At 39.1% G+C, this 13,909-nt stretch overlaps 1 protein-coding gene across 8 annotated transcripts in view; it reads left to right on the top strand.

Annotated features, from left to right (window-relative positions):
- The window catches only part of RGS7 (regulator of G protein signaling 7), a 269,855-nt gene that overhangs the window by 173,063 nt on the left and 82,883 nt on the right, over window positions 1-13,909 (top strand). For 6 of the 8 annotated variants that reach the window (XM_075706596.1, XM_075706597.1, XM_075706600.1 and 3 more), the window contains one exon: window positions 7,425-7,531. The exons of the other annotated variants lie outside the window; for them this stretch is intronic. In XM_075706596.1, the coding sequence (XP_075562711.1) occupies window positions 7,425-7,531 (107 nt within the window). The remainder of the gene's footprint in view (window positions 1-7,424; window positions 7,532-13,909) is intronic. 8 annotated transcript variants of the gene reach the window in all.

Here is a 13,909-nt window from a genome sequence, read left to right as displayed (position 1 = left end):
TAGCTGCATGGTTCCAGTATGCCAAAGAAACACACCAAACAAATATTTCAGAGGTGAAGTTATAGCAGTGCTCAATGCCAGTACCTCACTCTCCATTTGTCTCCTCTTTGTTTTTCCGTTTGTTTTTTTTTTTTTTTTTTGGTCAACATGAAAGCTATGGTGCTCACCACAAGTCATTACATTTTGAGGTCTCAGGGGTCTGCCTTTCAAGATACAGTTTTATTAAGAGAATAAAAGCCAAGCTTTAGCAGGAGGTGGCAACAGTTAGTGTATGAATCAGCTGAAATCCAGTGGGAAACAATCACATAAAAAATTTAACAGACAATACTTAAAAAGTTTTCAAGAGGAGAGTTTGTGTATTGCTAGCAGTGAGATGCAACTTCTCTTTAAAGGACTACTTTTTTTTCTCCCATTTGATAACTCCTTCCTTTCTTCCTTTTTTTTTTTTCTATTTTTTTTTTCCTTTTTTTTCTTCTCCCACAAGTGAAGAAAGTTATTTTGGTTTTGTTTTTTTTTCTTTCAAGAAACTGTAGGTCAGCTTCCCTTTCATTAAGTCTTTCACGGTAGCATGACTTCTGTTGATCTTGTCTGGATAAAATCTTCCCAGGGTTATTTCAGACATTTAGGTCAGTCCCAATTCACCCACATCTTGTGAACGCATAAGGCAAGACTGGTAGTGTGTCCCCGTTTTGCTGGATGTTTTTGTGAACAAAGTAGTTGTTTCAGGTATACATCGCTGTCTCTAGACTTAGGATATGTGTATAAGTGACACCCTATGTTATAGATCAGCTCAGACTGTAAGGCTGAACATTACCGTTCCTTGGGCAGATGAGGATTCATGGCTCATCTCTGATCAGTTTTCCCTCTTACTTGCTGAGCGGTGTTCCTACCAATGCCTCCCTAACAATGCCTCTGGCCTGCTGATGGCATCAGCAGCCACCGTCTAGCACACAGCACAAGCAAAATCCTACCTATTTAGGTAAGCTGCTGTGATGACAGATAACTTGGTTTGTGATGGGTATCTGGGAATCAGGCATGAATCTCATTTTAACTGTGTTTGGGTAAATAGTGCCTTTTCCTTCACTGACTCTTTCGCCCTCCCTGAAACGACTCTCACCGAGTGCTGCTCCCTTTGCACATTCGATCCTTCAGATGGGGCAAAAGAGAGAGGTTTCATAGTGATGTGGGTGTTCAAGAACTTTTCTAGCTGTTTTATTTTCCCCTCTTTAAATGCCACAGCCAGGCCCAGAGAGTGAGTCTCTCCTACGCTTTTTGTGAGCATGAGAAGCAGGTTGTATTTTATTACTTTAAGTTAATCCTTTGCAGTTTGTGTTCACACTGGCAATGAAATGACAGCAGGATTGAGGTGAGAGTAAGTGATAAAGTCTTGGCATTCGACACTTAAAATGAATGTGTGCTTGTGAAGTTCTGACTCATTAATTCTTTCTCCAGGCAGCCGTGTGGCTTAGCAATGCACTTCAGTACTGTGATGGATTTTAGATTAGGCAAATAACCCAGAATAACAAACACTTTATTGTTTGATGGAAAGGGAGGTTTTCATTTGTTTGACATTTTTATATCAAAAAGTACATGAAAAACTTGCAAGTTTCGTGTTTTCACTGTCACTTATATCATATAGCAATCTCAAGGACACAAAATGCCCCAAACCATGTTCCTTGCAGGAAATCTTTCTCCAGGACTGAGCTGCACAAAAGAATATAAAAAAGACTCTGAAAAATGCTGTTTTAAAGTGGAGCAGAATTGGGAAACACCCTGTTTTGCTTTCCTCAGTCCCTCAGAGATTACTGCAAGCTGCTTCAGATGTTGTGAGACAGTAACTATAAAGGTATGATACGATAAAGTGTGTTATGGACTTCAGAGTAAACATAAATATAGAGACCACATCACCTGAAGCCCTGAGATGCATAAGGAAAAGTGGAATCCACACTAATCACTGAAAACATATCCTTTAAGGGCTTCAGAGCACAGAAACGTCTATTCCAAAGAAAAACAAGGAACATCCATCCCTTTTAATCCCCTCCTATGGATGTTATCATAAGAAACAACTTGTTCCATTGATATTACCATACTCTGCAATTTAAGGTGAATGAACTATCATCAATCCATACAATAGTTATTACACTAAGGAGAAAACTGCACTATGTATAAAAAGAAAATGAAATGAAAACTCAACAACCAGGATATATTTTTCATTCTTTAGATTTCATCAGGTTTGCATTGTCCCAAAGCATTGAAAATGTCTGACTCTCTTGTATAACAAAGTATATTAAAAGTGACTAGCATTTAATCCATCAAGATCACTCTCCTTGTAATGGCACAGCAGATGGCTGGGCAATATTACTTCTCACAAAAATGATTGCTAATCAATCTATGCACATGTGTTGTTCACTTCACCCACTCAGCTAAATAAAGTTCAACAGCAGAGTGAACCATGGAACGCTAAGCTTTTTCTGAGCTTTTAGCCCAGCAATAGCATACACATTAAGAATCAAAACTACACCCACAGCAACATTTTGAATTTATATAAAATATTTCATATTCTGTTGAAATGCAACAGGCTCATAACAACAATATTTCTGTCTTTCACCTGAGGAGTTTCTTTTCCATTACCTGTTACAACTTGCAACACTGTCCTTTTTTAGCTATGAAAAATTAAAGCAGTGGTTTGGGTAAATTTGTTTCTTGAATAAGCTATTCCACTTTTCAGCAGTATCACTGCTAGGAAGTATACCTGGAACCTTGGATCAGATAATTGATGTCTCCAAAACAAGCAGTCAAGAACAGAGGAAGCTGAAGTCTACTCTGTTCTATGAGTTACACCTCCACAAGCTTTGTCTCCCTCAGATTTTTTGTGTGGTGTCTCTGGCTGCAGTTTTTATTCATTGTATAGCAGTTGACTGCGATTTGAATTATGCCTTCGCAGTGAGGCTATCTGGGTGTAACTGAGAACGTAGTTTACATTGCATATTCTTACACACAGTGGCTGAAGATTGGGAAATAACAGTTGTGTAGATACTACATTTCTGTGTGCGTCTGTGTAAACTTGCCATCTAAAAAAACCAGTATTTTCTTGCTTTTAGCCTATGTTCCTCCAATTTTTTGAATTTGTATTCTGAATACATATAAACATTACTCTTTCTACCTGGAAACATTTATATTTAAAAGTATTTTTTTCAGGCTGCTTTTTTCTTCTTAAGTAATGCACTTCACAGAAGTTTTTGGCGTTCCTAATCTCTGTCTACCATTCTTCCAGATGAAACATGCTTCTTTAAGTGAAAATCCCCTAACTTCACAAGCAGAAATAGCTGGGGGATGCAGAAGCTGTCTGAATTGAACTTCTGGGCATTTAGGCATGTAGGACTAGTCTGCTGCTGGCTACATTTTCCTTTTCAAGCTCATGGCTTTGTTTCCTAAATCCTACTGTTCTACTTCATTGGCTTCTTACAGTATTTATTTTTCAACCTGATTTTGGCAAATTCAGATGTATATCGAAGTGTTGCCTTTGTTGTGTCTGTAATACACTAGACAACTTCTTGTTTAGAGATTAGAAACCTCCTGAGAGCTGAGTTTTCTTTCTGTGGAGTTCTACTGCTGCAGTGCAGCGAGCAGCAGCGTTAGTCCCCTACCAGTTCGGTGTGAGGCAGGGTTACAATTTTGTGGACGTTATTCACTGGTTACAGTTGTGTGGATGTTATTTACATGTGTGAGTCATATTTGATTTATAGGCTATCCAATCTCTGTGCAAAGATTATTGATAATGCTTTGGTTATGCAGTTGCCCCATTGTCAGATGATACCAATGGAGAAGATTTTAGACTTTCAATTGAATGTCTTTATTCTTATACCATGCGTGGGTTTTTTTCCTTTTCTTTTTTTCTCTTTTAATAAAGCAGATACTGCTCACATTCCTGAGTGTGAGCTACAGTGGATCTTAGGTTGATATTAAAAAGGTATATTTGTGCATTTATATTTATGTAATGCTGGAATAAGTTGCTGGATTGATAGCTATAAAAAATGAAAATTAATCGCCTATTAGCTGAAGAAAAAAAGATGTGACAAGTTTATATGTCCCTATTAATTCTTAATGGCTAAAAGGACAGAGAGATACCTTAACATTGAGTTAGTGTAGATTTGTCCTAGCTGAATGAGATTGCCTAAGGTGACTAACCACCTTAGTCTCCATGCATAACTGAAGAAGATATATAGGGTCCTATTGGGAATTATTCAGATCTTAAATAACATTAATTGGCTTCTGGAGAAGGCCAGGTTGCTCTTTCCATTTTCTGCATAGAGAGCTAGTAGTGACTGTATACTTGCATATATGACTCAGTGGTCAGTGAGAGAAATATAAGCTCTTACTCCTACTGTAACCAAACTTGCCAGGGTTATAGGCTGCTCTGGCAGGAGCTTGCAAATAATTTCTTCTGCAGTTGTCTCCATCCCTTTTTTCTGCAATTTGTTCCACTTCTGCTTGACCCACCTGGAGTCACAGAGTTGTAATGTAATTCAGGCTGAGAGGGACCTCAGGAGGACTCTAGTCCAACCCCTTGCTCAAAGCTGGGTCAACTGTAAGGCCAAACGTGTTACCCAGGACTTTATCCGTTCAGCTGGAAACCCTCCAAGGACGCCGACTGCACAGCTTCTCTGGGCAGCCTCTTCTGCTGTTTGGCTGAAGTCAGAACCATCCCTGGTTTAGTTTATTACCATTGTCTCTCTCTTTTTTTTTTTTTTTTTTTAAATCGCCATGCAACTCCATAAAGGCCTTGGCTCCCTCATTTGGTAATCTCCTTTTAGGCATTGGAAGGGTGCTGCTAGGCACCCCAAAACCTTCTCTTTTTCAGTCTGAGCAAGCCCAGCTCCCCTAGCCTATCCTTACAGGGTGTGTTCTCCAGCCCCAGCCATCTTGGTGACTGTCCACTGGACTCACTCAAGTTTGTTGATGTCTTTCTTTTATTGGAGTTGACATATTATTCCCAACTAGACATAGTAGTCCAGATGTGGTCTAAAGATTGCTGGATAAAGGGGAATAATGTGAGCTCCTTGTGCTCTTGAAAAATATTACAATTCAGAATCCAGGAAGAACATGAAACAAATCTGGAGCCTGTTTAGTTTCTGCTAAATCTGAAGAGAATGCTCTCTTGTCTGTGTCAGAGCTCCCTGGCAAGCCCTGTCACCCTTATCTAAGAAATCCTTTCTCTAAGAAATGTCAGCACATTTCTTCCTTTGTTTTTCTCTTATTCCACAAAGATACATAATACCTGCAAAAATAAAGTTTTTGGAACTGGCAATAAGTTTCAGTGTGAAGAACAAAGAAAAGCTTAATAAAATTAAAAGGTAGACGAAGTGAACCAAAATGAAAAGAACCTCAGCAACTGACTCACTACAGAAAGCGTTGACTCAAAATTTCTGATCCAAGGGATAATAGAATTTAGTGGCTTGAAATAAATGAATAACAACAATATATGGACTTACATTAATTAGGACAAAGTTCAGATAGGGATTTGCAGACATCTCAAGCACAAGGAGTGAAGCAACTACCTTTCTTCTGTTAGAGAGATTTCTTGTAGGCTTGCGATTAGGAGAAGGCTTGTTGACGGGATTGTGGCATTTTATAGCAGGCTAGAGAGCTCACTGCTGGAGAGGGTGTGTTGGATTTTCTTAGATAATGGCTCTGCTGGAAGAGCAGGAACCAGTTTGCTAAACACAGACGTCACAAGGATTATTGGGTATCAAATAAACCCTGGTGGAGTTATGTGCTCTCAATTAAGTACTGTCCAGATCCCCTTTTTTGGATTCATGCTGAATTCATATTTTAGATCAAAGATCCCTTAGTTTTTAAGCAGATCTCACTGTTTCTGTCTTTCTTCTCTTTGTCTTTTTCTTCCTCCACTTTCCCACCTTCTCCTTACTCCCTAGGTATCCAGTATGGCCTTTTTATTGATCTTTTCCCTTTTCTCATCCCTGATGATGTCCTGCAGCAGTGTTGACCTCTCTAGTACCAGCTCCTGTAACTTGTGGCTTTGTCATATAGCTCAGAAATGCTTGTGCTCTTTTCCAGGGCTCATTTTTTATAATTAGGATGCTTCAGTGGTTGTGGACCGATATTAGCAGGTTATGCTAGGAAATTTTTAATGTTACAGCAGAAATTGCTGTGCAGCTATTTTAGGGATATGTAATGGAGTTGTTACAAGGTTGGTAAAGAAATATGGTAAAGAAATAGTAGGACTTAAATACTGCAACAATAACATGACTCTAACTGGTGCTGTTCTCTTCCTTCAACATTGTGTTCTTGTCAGCCAGATAATGACAATACTGAGTAAGAGACTTCAGGGACTGGTACTGGACAGTGATTCACTGAAAATACAAGAGCACATATAAACCTGACTGTTACATATTATAGTTTTGTTCATTAAAGTGAATTGAATTAATCCTGTGTATTTCCAGTTTGGACTCCTTGCTAGAAGAGAACCATGCACACGCTGGAGAGAGTCCAGCGGAGGGCCACGAAACTGATTAAGGGCTTGGAGCATCTCTCCTATGAGAAAAGATGCTGTTCATTCTGGAGAAGAGAAGGCTCAGGGGGATCTCATTAATGCGTACAAATACCTGGTGGGAGGCAATGAAGAGGGGGGAGCCAGGCTCTTTTCAGTGGTGCCCAGTGACAGGACCAGAGTCAACAGGCACAAACTGGAAGTCTGGTTCCCTCTGAACATTGGGAAACACTTTTTTACTGTGAGGTTGACCAAGCACTGGCACAGGTTTCCCACGAACATTGTGGAGTCTCCTTCCTTGGAGATACTCAAAAGCCATCCGGACACGGTCATGGGCAACTGGCTTGGGGTGTCCCTGCTTGAGCATGGGACTTGGATCAGATGACTTCCAGAGGTCCCTTCCAACCTCAACCATTCTCTGATTCTGTGATCCTTTGTTATTTTCCTTGTAATGAGAAACTTCTAAGGAAATCTCTATCCTTTACTGTAGTTCTGATAAAGCTAGTGAGGAAGATATCATGCAATTGGAATCAACTATTTTAACATCATGTAATCTGAAACTGTTCTGAAGAGGAAAAGCAGGCTGCACCATCAGGGTAAAAATGATAGCTGTTTTCAGCTTCAAAACAAGTGAGTGAACATTGCAGTAGCTACCTGCAAATGCTGATGTAAGTAGTAGAACTGCAGCTACAAATGGGACATCTAATAGCCTTTTGTTAAGGAGAGGAAGAGGTTTTTTTGGTTGCATCATTATATTATATAGAAAAAGACAGCACTTTCATGATGGCAGGACCTTCGCTGAGCATCAAGTGGTTATCTGCAGGAGATAAGGTGAATCTGAACAAGAAAACTAAACTGCTGAAAAGAAGTTGTTTAATTTTTTAAATTTATCTTTCTTTTTGTCTTCCAACAGTGGAAGCTCTGCATTTGGGAACACTGATGGCAGCGCATGGCTATTTCTTTCCAATCTCAGACCATGTTTTAACACTAAAGGATGATGGCACCTTTTATCGATTCCAAGTAAGTGTTTTCAATATGTTCTTGTGCAAATGGAGGCTTGTATTAAAGACCTTACACAAAGTTTCATAGCAAATTTTAACCATACTTTGTCTCTTATGTAACCTAGTAAATGGTGGCAATTCCCCTTAAAGTAAAAAATGGTAGAATGATTTTATTTAGAAATTAAGTCAGCAAAGTGTTGAGGTGATAGTGACCATTTTGATCCCTGGAAAAAATGTGATAATGCTAAGTGTGGAAGTATCTCTCATGAAATAAATTAATCTAGTATTTTGTAAATATAGTAAAGGAAATGAAATTATCTTATTGACTCTTATGTCCCACATGGTCTTAATTTGGAATGGAGGAGGTATTTTACTTATTAAGCCTAAAGCAGAAATCTGATAAAAAATGGAGGGTGTTTATTCACATATTCTTTCTTATGCGAGGATTTCCTTGTTGGTAACAGATTAGTATTGAAGTAGTGTGTATTCTTCAAACAAGTGCAGACATATTTCTACATTGATCTGTCAGTCCCACTGCATACAACAAACATGCAGATGCTTCAGAACAAGATGGAAGTATGTATATGTATGTATATGTATACCTATACCTACATGTATATTGTTCAGATACCTATCTAGTTGTGGTTTATTATATTAGATTTCAAACTAAGGGCTTGGGGAGCAGGAGTGTTGCTTTTCTAATAACGAATAGCGGGCTAGAAGTTTGCAGAGCAATACCACCTATGACTTGAAACAAATATGATTGCACAGTATCTGATTATGTATTCTAGAGAAGGAATTAACTTTGCTTGCCATGTGCCACCTTTGACAATGGTGGTTGTGTCCTGTATTGCTCTTCCTATTAGGTGGTCTTCCTGGTGGATATCACCAACAGCTGCTCCAAGATCTTCCCTAGATATTTGTTGCTTTGAAATTATATGATGATTATCACTACAAAATTGATGATATGACTACCATAGTTTGGTAATCCTCCTCTGTTAGTTCTAACTGTGTTAAATACTTACAGAAAAATAATATCTGGTAGAACAAAATCTGTTGTTTTCAAGATCTTTAAGTCTAAGCTTTGTCTTAAACATTGTTTAAGAAGCCATCAAGAATAAAATAAAACTAAGACTGCGGTCTTTAAAATGCGGAAGAAAACTGTGATACATTGGAGACCAGTCATAGTCTCAAACACTTGTATTAGATTAATTGCAATTGAAAGTAATTGCTGTACAATACTTTCATCGATATTTTGGCTTGAGTTCTATAGACCCACATAAGGGAAGAGAAATGTTCATAATATTTGGTCTAAAAGAAAATATATAAATATGTACAGCACAGTCTGGCAAGAAAGAGAATGATTATTGCATACACGCATATAATATTATCATATTTTCATATGTAGGTTCTGTGGGTCATACAGTGCAAAAACCATGTCCTTCAGCAGGACAGTAAGTTACATGTGTGCATGTGTATGACAAAGAGCAGTCACTCCAAGCCTCCTCCCCAGATCCACAGTTACCTTTGATCCTGGAGAGAGGATTTGAAGGAAAAGGTTTCTTTCTCATGGTGCTTCATCCTCCTCATTGTTCATTATAGAGAGGGATGGCACTTGGGTGAAGGGGCTTGCTGCTGAGGGAAAGGCACTGATGTGGTTATGAGGTAAGTGGAAGGAAATCATGGAGTGGTTGAGGCTCCGGTTCTTGGCTTGTCTCTGCATAAGTAGCGGCCAGAAGGACAAAATACCTGAGGTCTTCGTTTTGCAGAGAATAGGACTTATTTATAGGAGTGCTGGTCATTGAATTCTGCACAGCTGCTGGCCTGCTTCTATTTCAAACATGGGAAATGAGCACTTCTGCTAGCATGATAATTCGACTGAAGGAAAGTATAGATTAGAATTAGCTGCACTGTGAACAACAGAGTACTGCAGCTACCCTGCCATGGGCTTTCCTCAGAGAGCTCTACAGCCTACATGTTTGGACATGAAGCTTCAGTGAGGGTTAGACTGTAAAATGGTATCACTTGATTTACATAAGTATTTGGCACCTATTTAGCATATGCATATGAAATAAGATAATTTCCTCAAGTGTTGCTCAGCATATATCTGCAGTACTTTGGTTGGTTGCTGCTCTGTGGTACCTTTTGCATTGCTATTCCTAACAATGTTAAAACAATGCAATTTTAGCTGTTAATGTATAGCACGAGAAAAAATTCATAGTGGTGTCATACTGTTAACTGGAGTTGTAACAGCAAAAGTTATGTCATTACAATTCCACATTCCCCACCAAAATATGGCTAATATAAAATCTGTTACTGAGGCTGTTAAATTGGAAGATGAAGACAACATACTCAATGGGGAGGAAAGTTTCACTGCAAATCTGAATTTTGCACTAGAATAGTTGTTCAGGTGCTTTGGAACTATGATCCCCTGAGTACTGGACAGATTCACAAATTTCTGGATATTTTAATAGAAAGAGAAAACTGTGCACCTGCCAGCACTGCAAAGTTCAGAAGCCGTCCCTGCAGAGAAATCTGTCTGCAATACAAAGACCTGACCTACAAAAAACAGGCTAGCTACAATAATGTTCTCCATGCACTTCATTTTTCGTTTTCCAAAGGGTGACGCATTCCCTCCTGACAGTAAAATTACTTCCAGTTTGTTTTAAACAACCTTCTGTTATATAGAAATAGGTAAAAACAGCGGAGATTGTGCTTCATTTGTACAAATGCCCTTTTACACACAAAATTATACTTTTTCAGTTATTACTCTTGCCATCAGGAGGGCTGTAAAATCATAGTTATATCTGCTTTTTTAAAATAATGTGGCCTTAGAAATAAAAAAATTCATTCTGGATCATTCTTTGACCTACTCAGGTGTAATTAGGTTAGCTTCTGTGATAACAATTTAATGCAAAGGGCATGGATCTAAATATTAATTGCCTTACTCAGAGAGGAAATTTCTTATTAGTCTCAACAAGGCAAAGCAGAAAATTCAGGGACAGTGATACTTTCTGAACCATCCTGAACAGCTGCATTGCCTTTTCCTGGTAATTTAAGATTGGGACCAAAGAAGGAGCTGAATACCTGCTAACCATCCTCCTCTACCTGAGAGGTATGAGGGGCCCAAATAAGAAAAGCAAGGTGCACCTTAGAAAGCAGATCTTCCTGGGGCCAGGGGTTACTCACTGAGACCTTTCATCCTTGTCTACATAAGTGATAATATGTACATCCTGGTGAGGAATGCCTGATTTGCTGTCTTAGCTGGTAAACTTCTATAATAGTCTCCTGGGGAAAGACATGTTGATTTCTTCTACAAGTGGCACATGCCTACTAAGTGTCTCAATGCTCATCATGAAAAATAACATTTCCTAACATCTTTTGTCATTAAACAAACTCCTAGGATACTTGAGGCTAGTGATAATCACACTCCCATTTTTTGGTGAGATTAATTCGTGATTTTATGTAAATTAATTTTCAGAGATGAAGTTTAGGTTCTGCTGTTATTTTGTAACTTTTAAGATGGAAGGCATAAGTAGCTGAGAAAAAGTGTCAAAATGGGAACAGTTCCTTGTGAAAGCACGAGTGTGGTGAAGATAGCAGCAAAACATGGATTTTGGCAAGATGAAGATTTCACCTGTGATGTCTCCTCCTGTTCTACCACAGGGAACACTTTCTTGACAAATGCATTTAACCTCTCTGGCCTTGTTTTCCCATGCCTAAATTGGGGGAAAAAAAATATAGCAATCACTGTAAGGATCTTGGAATATCTTTGCTGCAAAATAGCATAGAGCGTGAAGTGTTGTGGATGCTTGTGTCTCAGGTAGAATTACATTGCTTCCCACATCTCTTTGAGTCAGCCCTGCTCGCTGGCTACCTCTTGGCTCAGTCCTGGGCCAGCCTCTGGCCATTCTGAATCACAGCTCTCCAGCAGCTCTCCACAGCCTCACTGGATCATCTACCGTGCCTTAAGGAAAGGATTTTATTGGAAGCCAGATTTTAGAAATAAAAAAGCAGGTTATCTTATCCAGCGTTTGGCGGATTTTCTTTGGCAATTGCAGGTGCAAGGACTAATTCATTGTCTCTTCAGCTCAGGCTCAGCGTATACAGGTTCTGTTTAGGTTTCAAAGAGGGAAAAATAATTTCAAATCCATGTGTCTTTCTGACTGCCTTATCAGTGCCCTTTTATCTTTTTTAACTCCCTACTCAGACATGCTTTCCTCCCCACGGCTTTCCACGCTCATCACCTTTCCAGGTTAGAAAAGAGGAGTCACAGAGCCAAAATCTTTATTGTTTCCAACTTCCTCAACTTCTTTTTTAATAATTTTGAGCTAACCATGGAGCACTACTTGCTGGCATCCTTCCTCTATGGGCTTGACAGTGCTAGACCAGCGACCTTACCCTTTTCCTTTACCAGGAGATCATTTGAGTCAACTGCAGTGAATATAAAACTGAATGCCTGTGAATTCTGCCATCCATCATGAAAGGCATTTGAGACTGTGTATAACTATTTTTTAGCAAAGTCTTGATTTCTGCTGTTTATAAAGACTCCCTGGTGCCTGTGAGAAGAATAACAGTAATATGCAAAGGAAAGTTTATGAGTGATTTGAATATTCCTTCCCCATCCTAGTAATCAGATTTTAAAAGATTCCATGGAGTGGAGCAGCTTTAGAAATAACAATTCTTTTCTTATTACTATCAACAAGGGGTAGCTGAAAGATGCTTAATGATTTCCCTCCTCAGTAATACAGTTTAATGCATAAAAATTAATCATGTTTTATAAAAGCTGATGGGCAACACTGATTTTTACAAGTGGTTGTTTCATTAGCTCAGATATTATTATTGATTAATTTTATTGTAGGGCCAAAGCAGATCTATTTGTTTTATCACAGGATTGCTCACGATGCATAGCAGCCGCTGCTGCCAATTTGTTTAGTGTGGAATATTTGCTATATTAACAGGATTTTGTTTTGTGTGACTTTATTAACAGGATTATGGGTAGCTGTGGTTAGGTCTACCTAATGGTATTAATCTACGATATGAGAGAACCAGTACGCATTTGTGTGTACAAAACCAGTTTTCCATCAATGGCGTGAAGGTCCTTGTAACAGCATGTTTTGTTCTGAATGCTTAAATGGCTCTATGATCGTATGTGCAGTGCTAGGTAAGCTTTATTTCTCTAGCTGCTGACTTGTACTGGCTGCTTATTCAGATTACAGATACAACTAAACAAAGTGCCTTAAAAGTGTACTGATAAAAACTGGCAGCATTATTTCTGCCTGGGCTGATAAACAGTACTTGACTTTCCCCAAACCGTTCTACCACCCACCTTCTTTCCGGCTATAAGTGGGATGTCGTGGCAAAATGACAAATGTTCCCCGTTTAATACTTGTTCATGATGAACTGCTTCACATTTCCTTCTGAGGAAAAGTAAAATTCTTAAGTATGATAATTCCTTCAGGTTTTCTACATTTCACAAAAACCCCTTGATATTTCATTCTCTTCCCTCTGAAAGTGGTGATGTTGAGGTACAACATCTTATACCATGTCGATAACTCTCCTGGGGAAAATCTTCACTTATGTAGGGTTTCTAGAACATGAAACAAGGCACATAGATTGTGTAATGTTTGTGCTATAGGAAAATATGATATTGCAAGGGATGCTATAATTCTTCTACAGGGTACTCAGAATATATGAGTTGTAACAAATAGTTAAACCAAGCTTTGTTTGCATAGTCCGGGTATGGAGAAGGTCATTTATGTGGGCAGAGCCTCCTTGCATTGCTGTGGGAGATTTTTAATAGATGAGATGAGAGCAGGAAGCTTTCTCCTTTGCACACACCTCCTATTCTCATTCCTGACTCATTCTGTGAGACCAGGGATCTTCTTATCAGACTCTTCTTACTTCCTAATCTTTCCTTGTTGAACAAGGCAAATCTTCTTCTCCCAGTCTTCATGGATAACCTCTCTAGCAAATTCTTGTAAGGGATGATTAAGTATCTGGACTGTGAAATTGTGTGGAGACTTTTGAAACAGAAGTGGAAAGATGTAAACTCAGCACAGACATTATAATCATGTGTTATGTGATGAAACTATTTGAGGTCAGTGACATCTAAGGGACAAAGTAAACTTCAGACTCTGTAGGAAAATCAGGGTTTTGGAGTCAAAGGTTCCACTGATTTCTGTCTGAGACCTTGTGCAAGCTCAGTGTTAACCTGCTTGATTGCAGAGGCTGGGACAATAAATCTCTGTGCAGGTAGGAGCCCATGAGGCTCTGGGGCTGAGGAGGACTGCAGCCGGGAGTGGTGGGGATGCATTCAGAGCATGCCCCTGGCGAACAGAGGCAGGCAAGGGGGCCAGCCTGAACGGAGGACCTTGATACATGTTTCCCCAAAACC

Source organism: Pelecanus crispus, chromosome 3 (genome assembly GCF_030463565.1).
Source record: "Pelecanus crispus isolate bPelCri1 chromosome 3, bPelCri1.pri, whole genome shotgun sequence".
Classification (NCBI taxonomy): domain Eukaryota; kingdom Metazoa; phylum Chordata; class Aves; order Pelecaniformes; family Pelecanidae; genus Pelecanus; species Pelecanus crispus.
The sequence above is the reverse complement of the archived record's forward strand: the minus strand, read 5'-3'. Positions and strand labels throughout refer to the sequence as shown.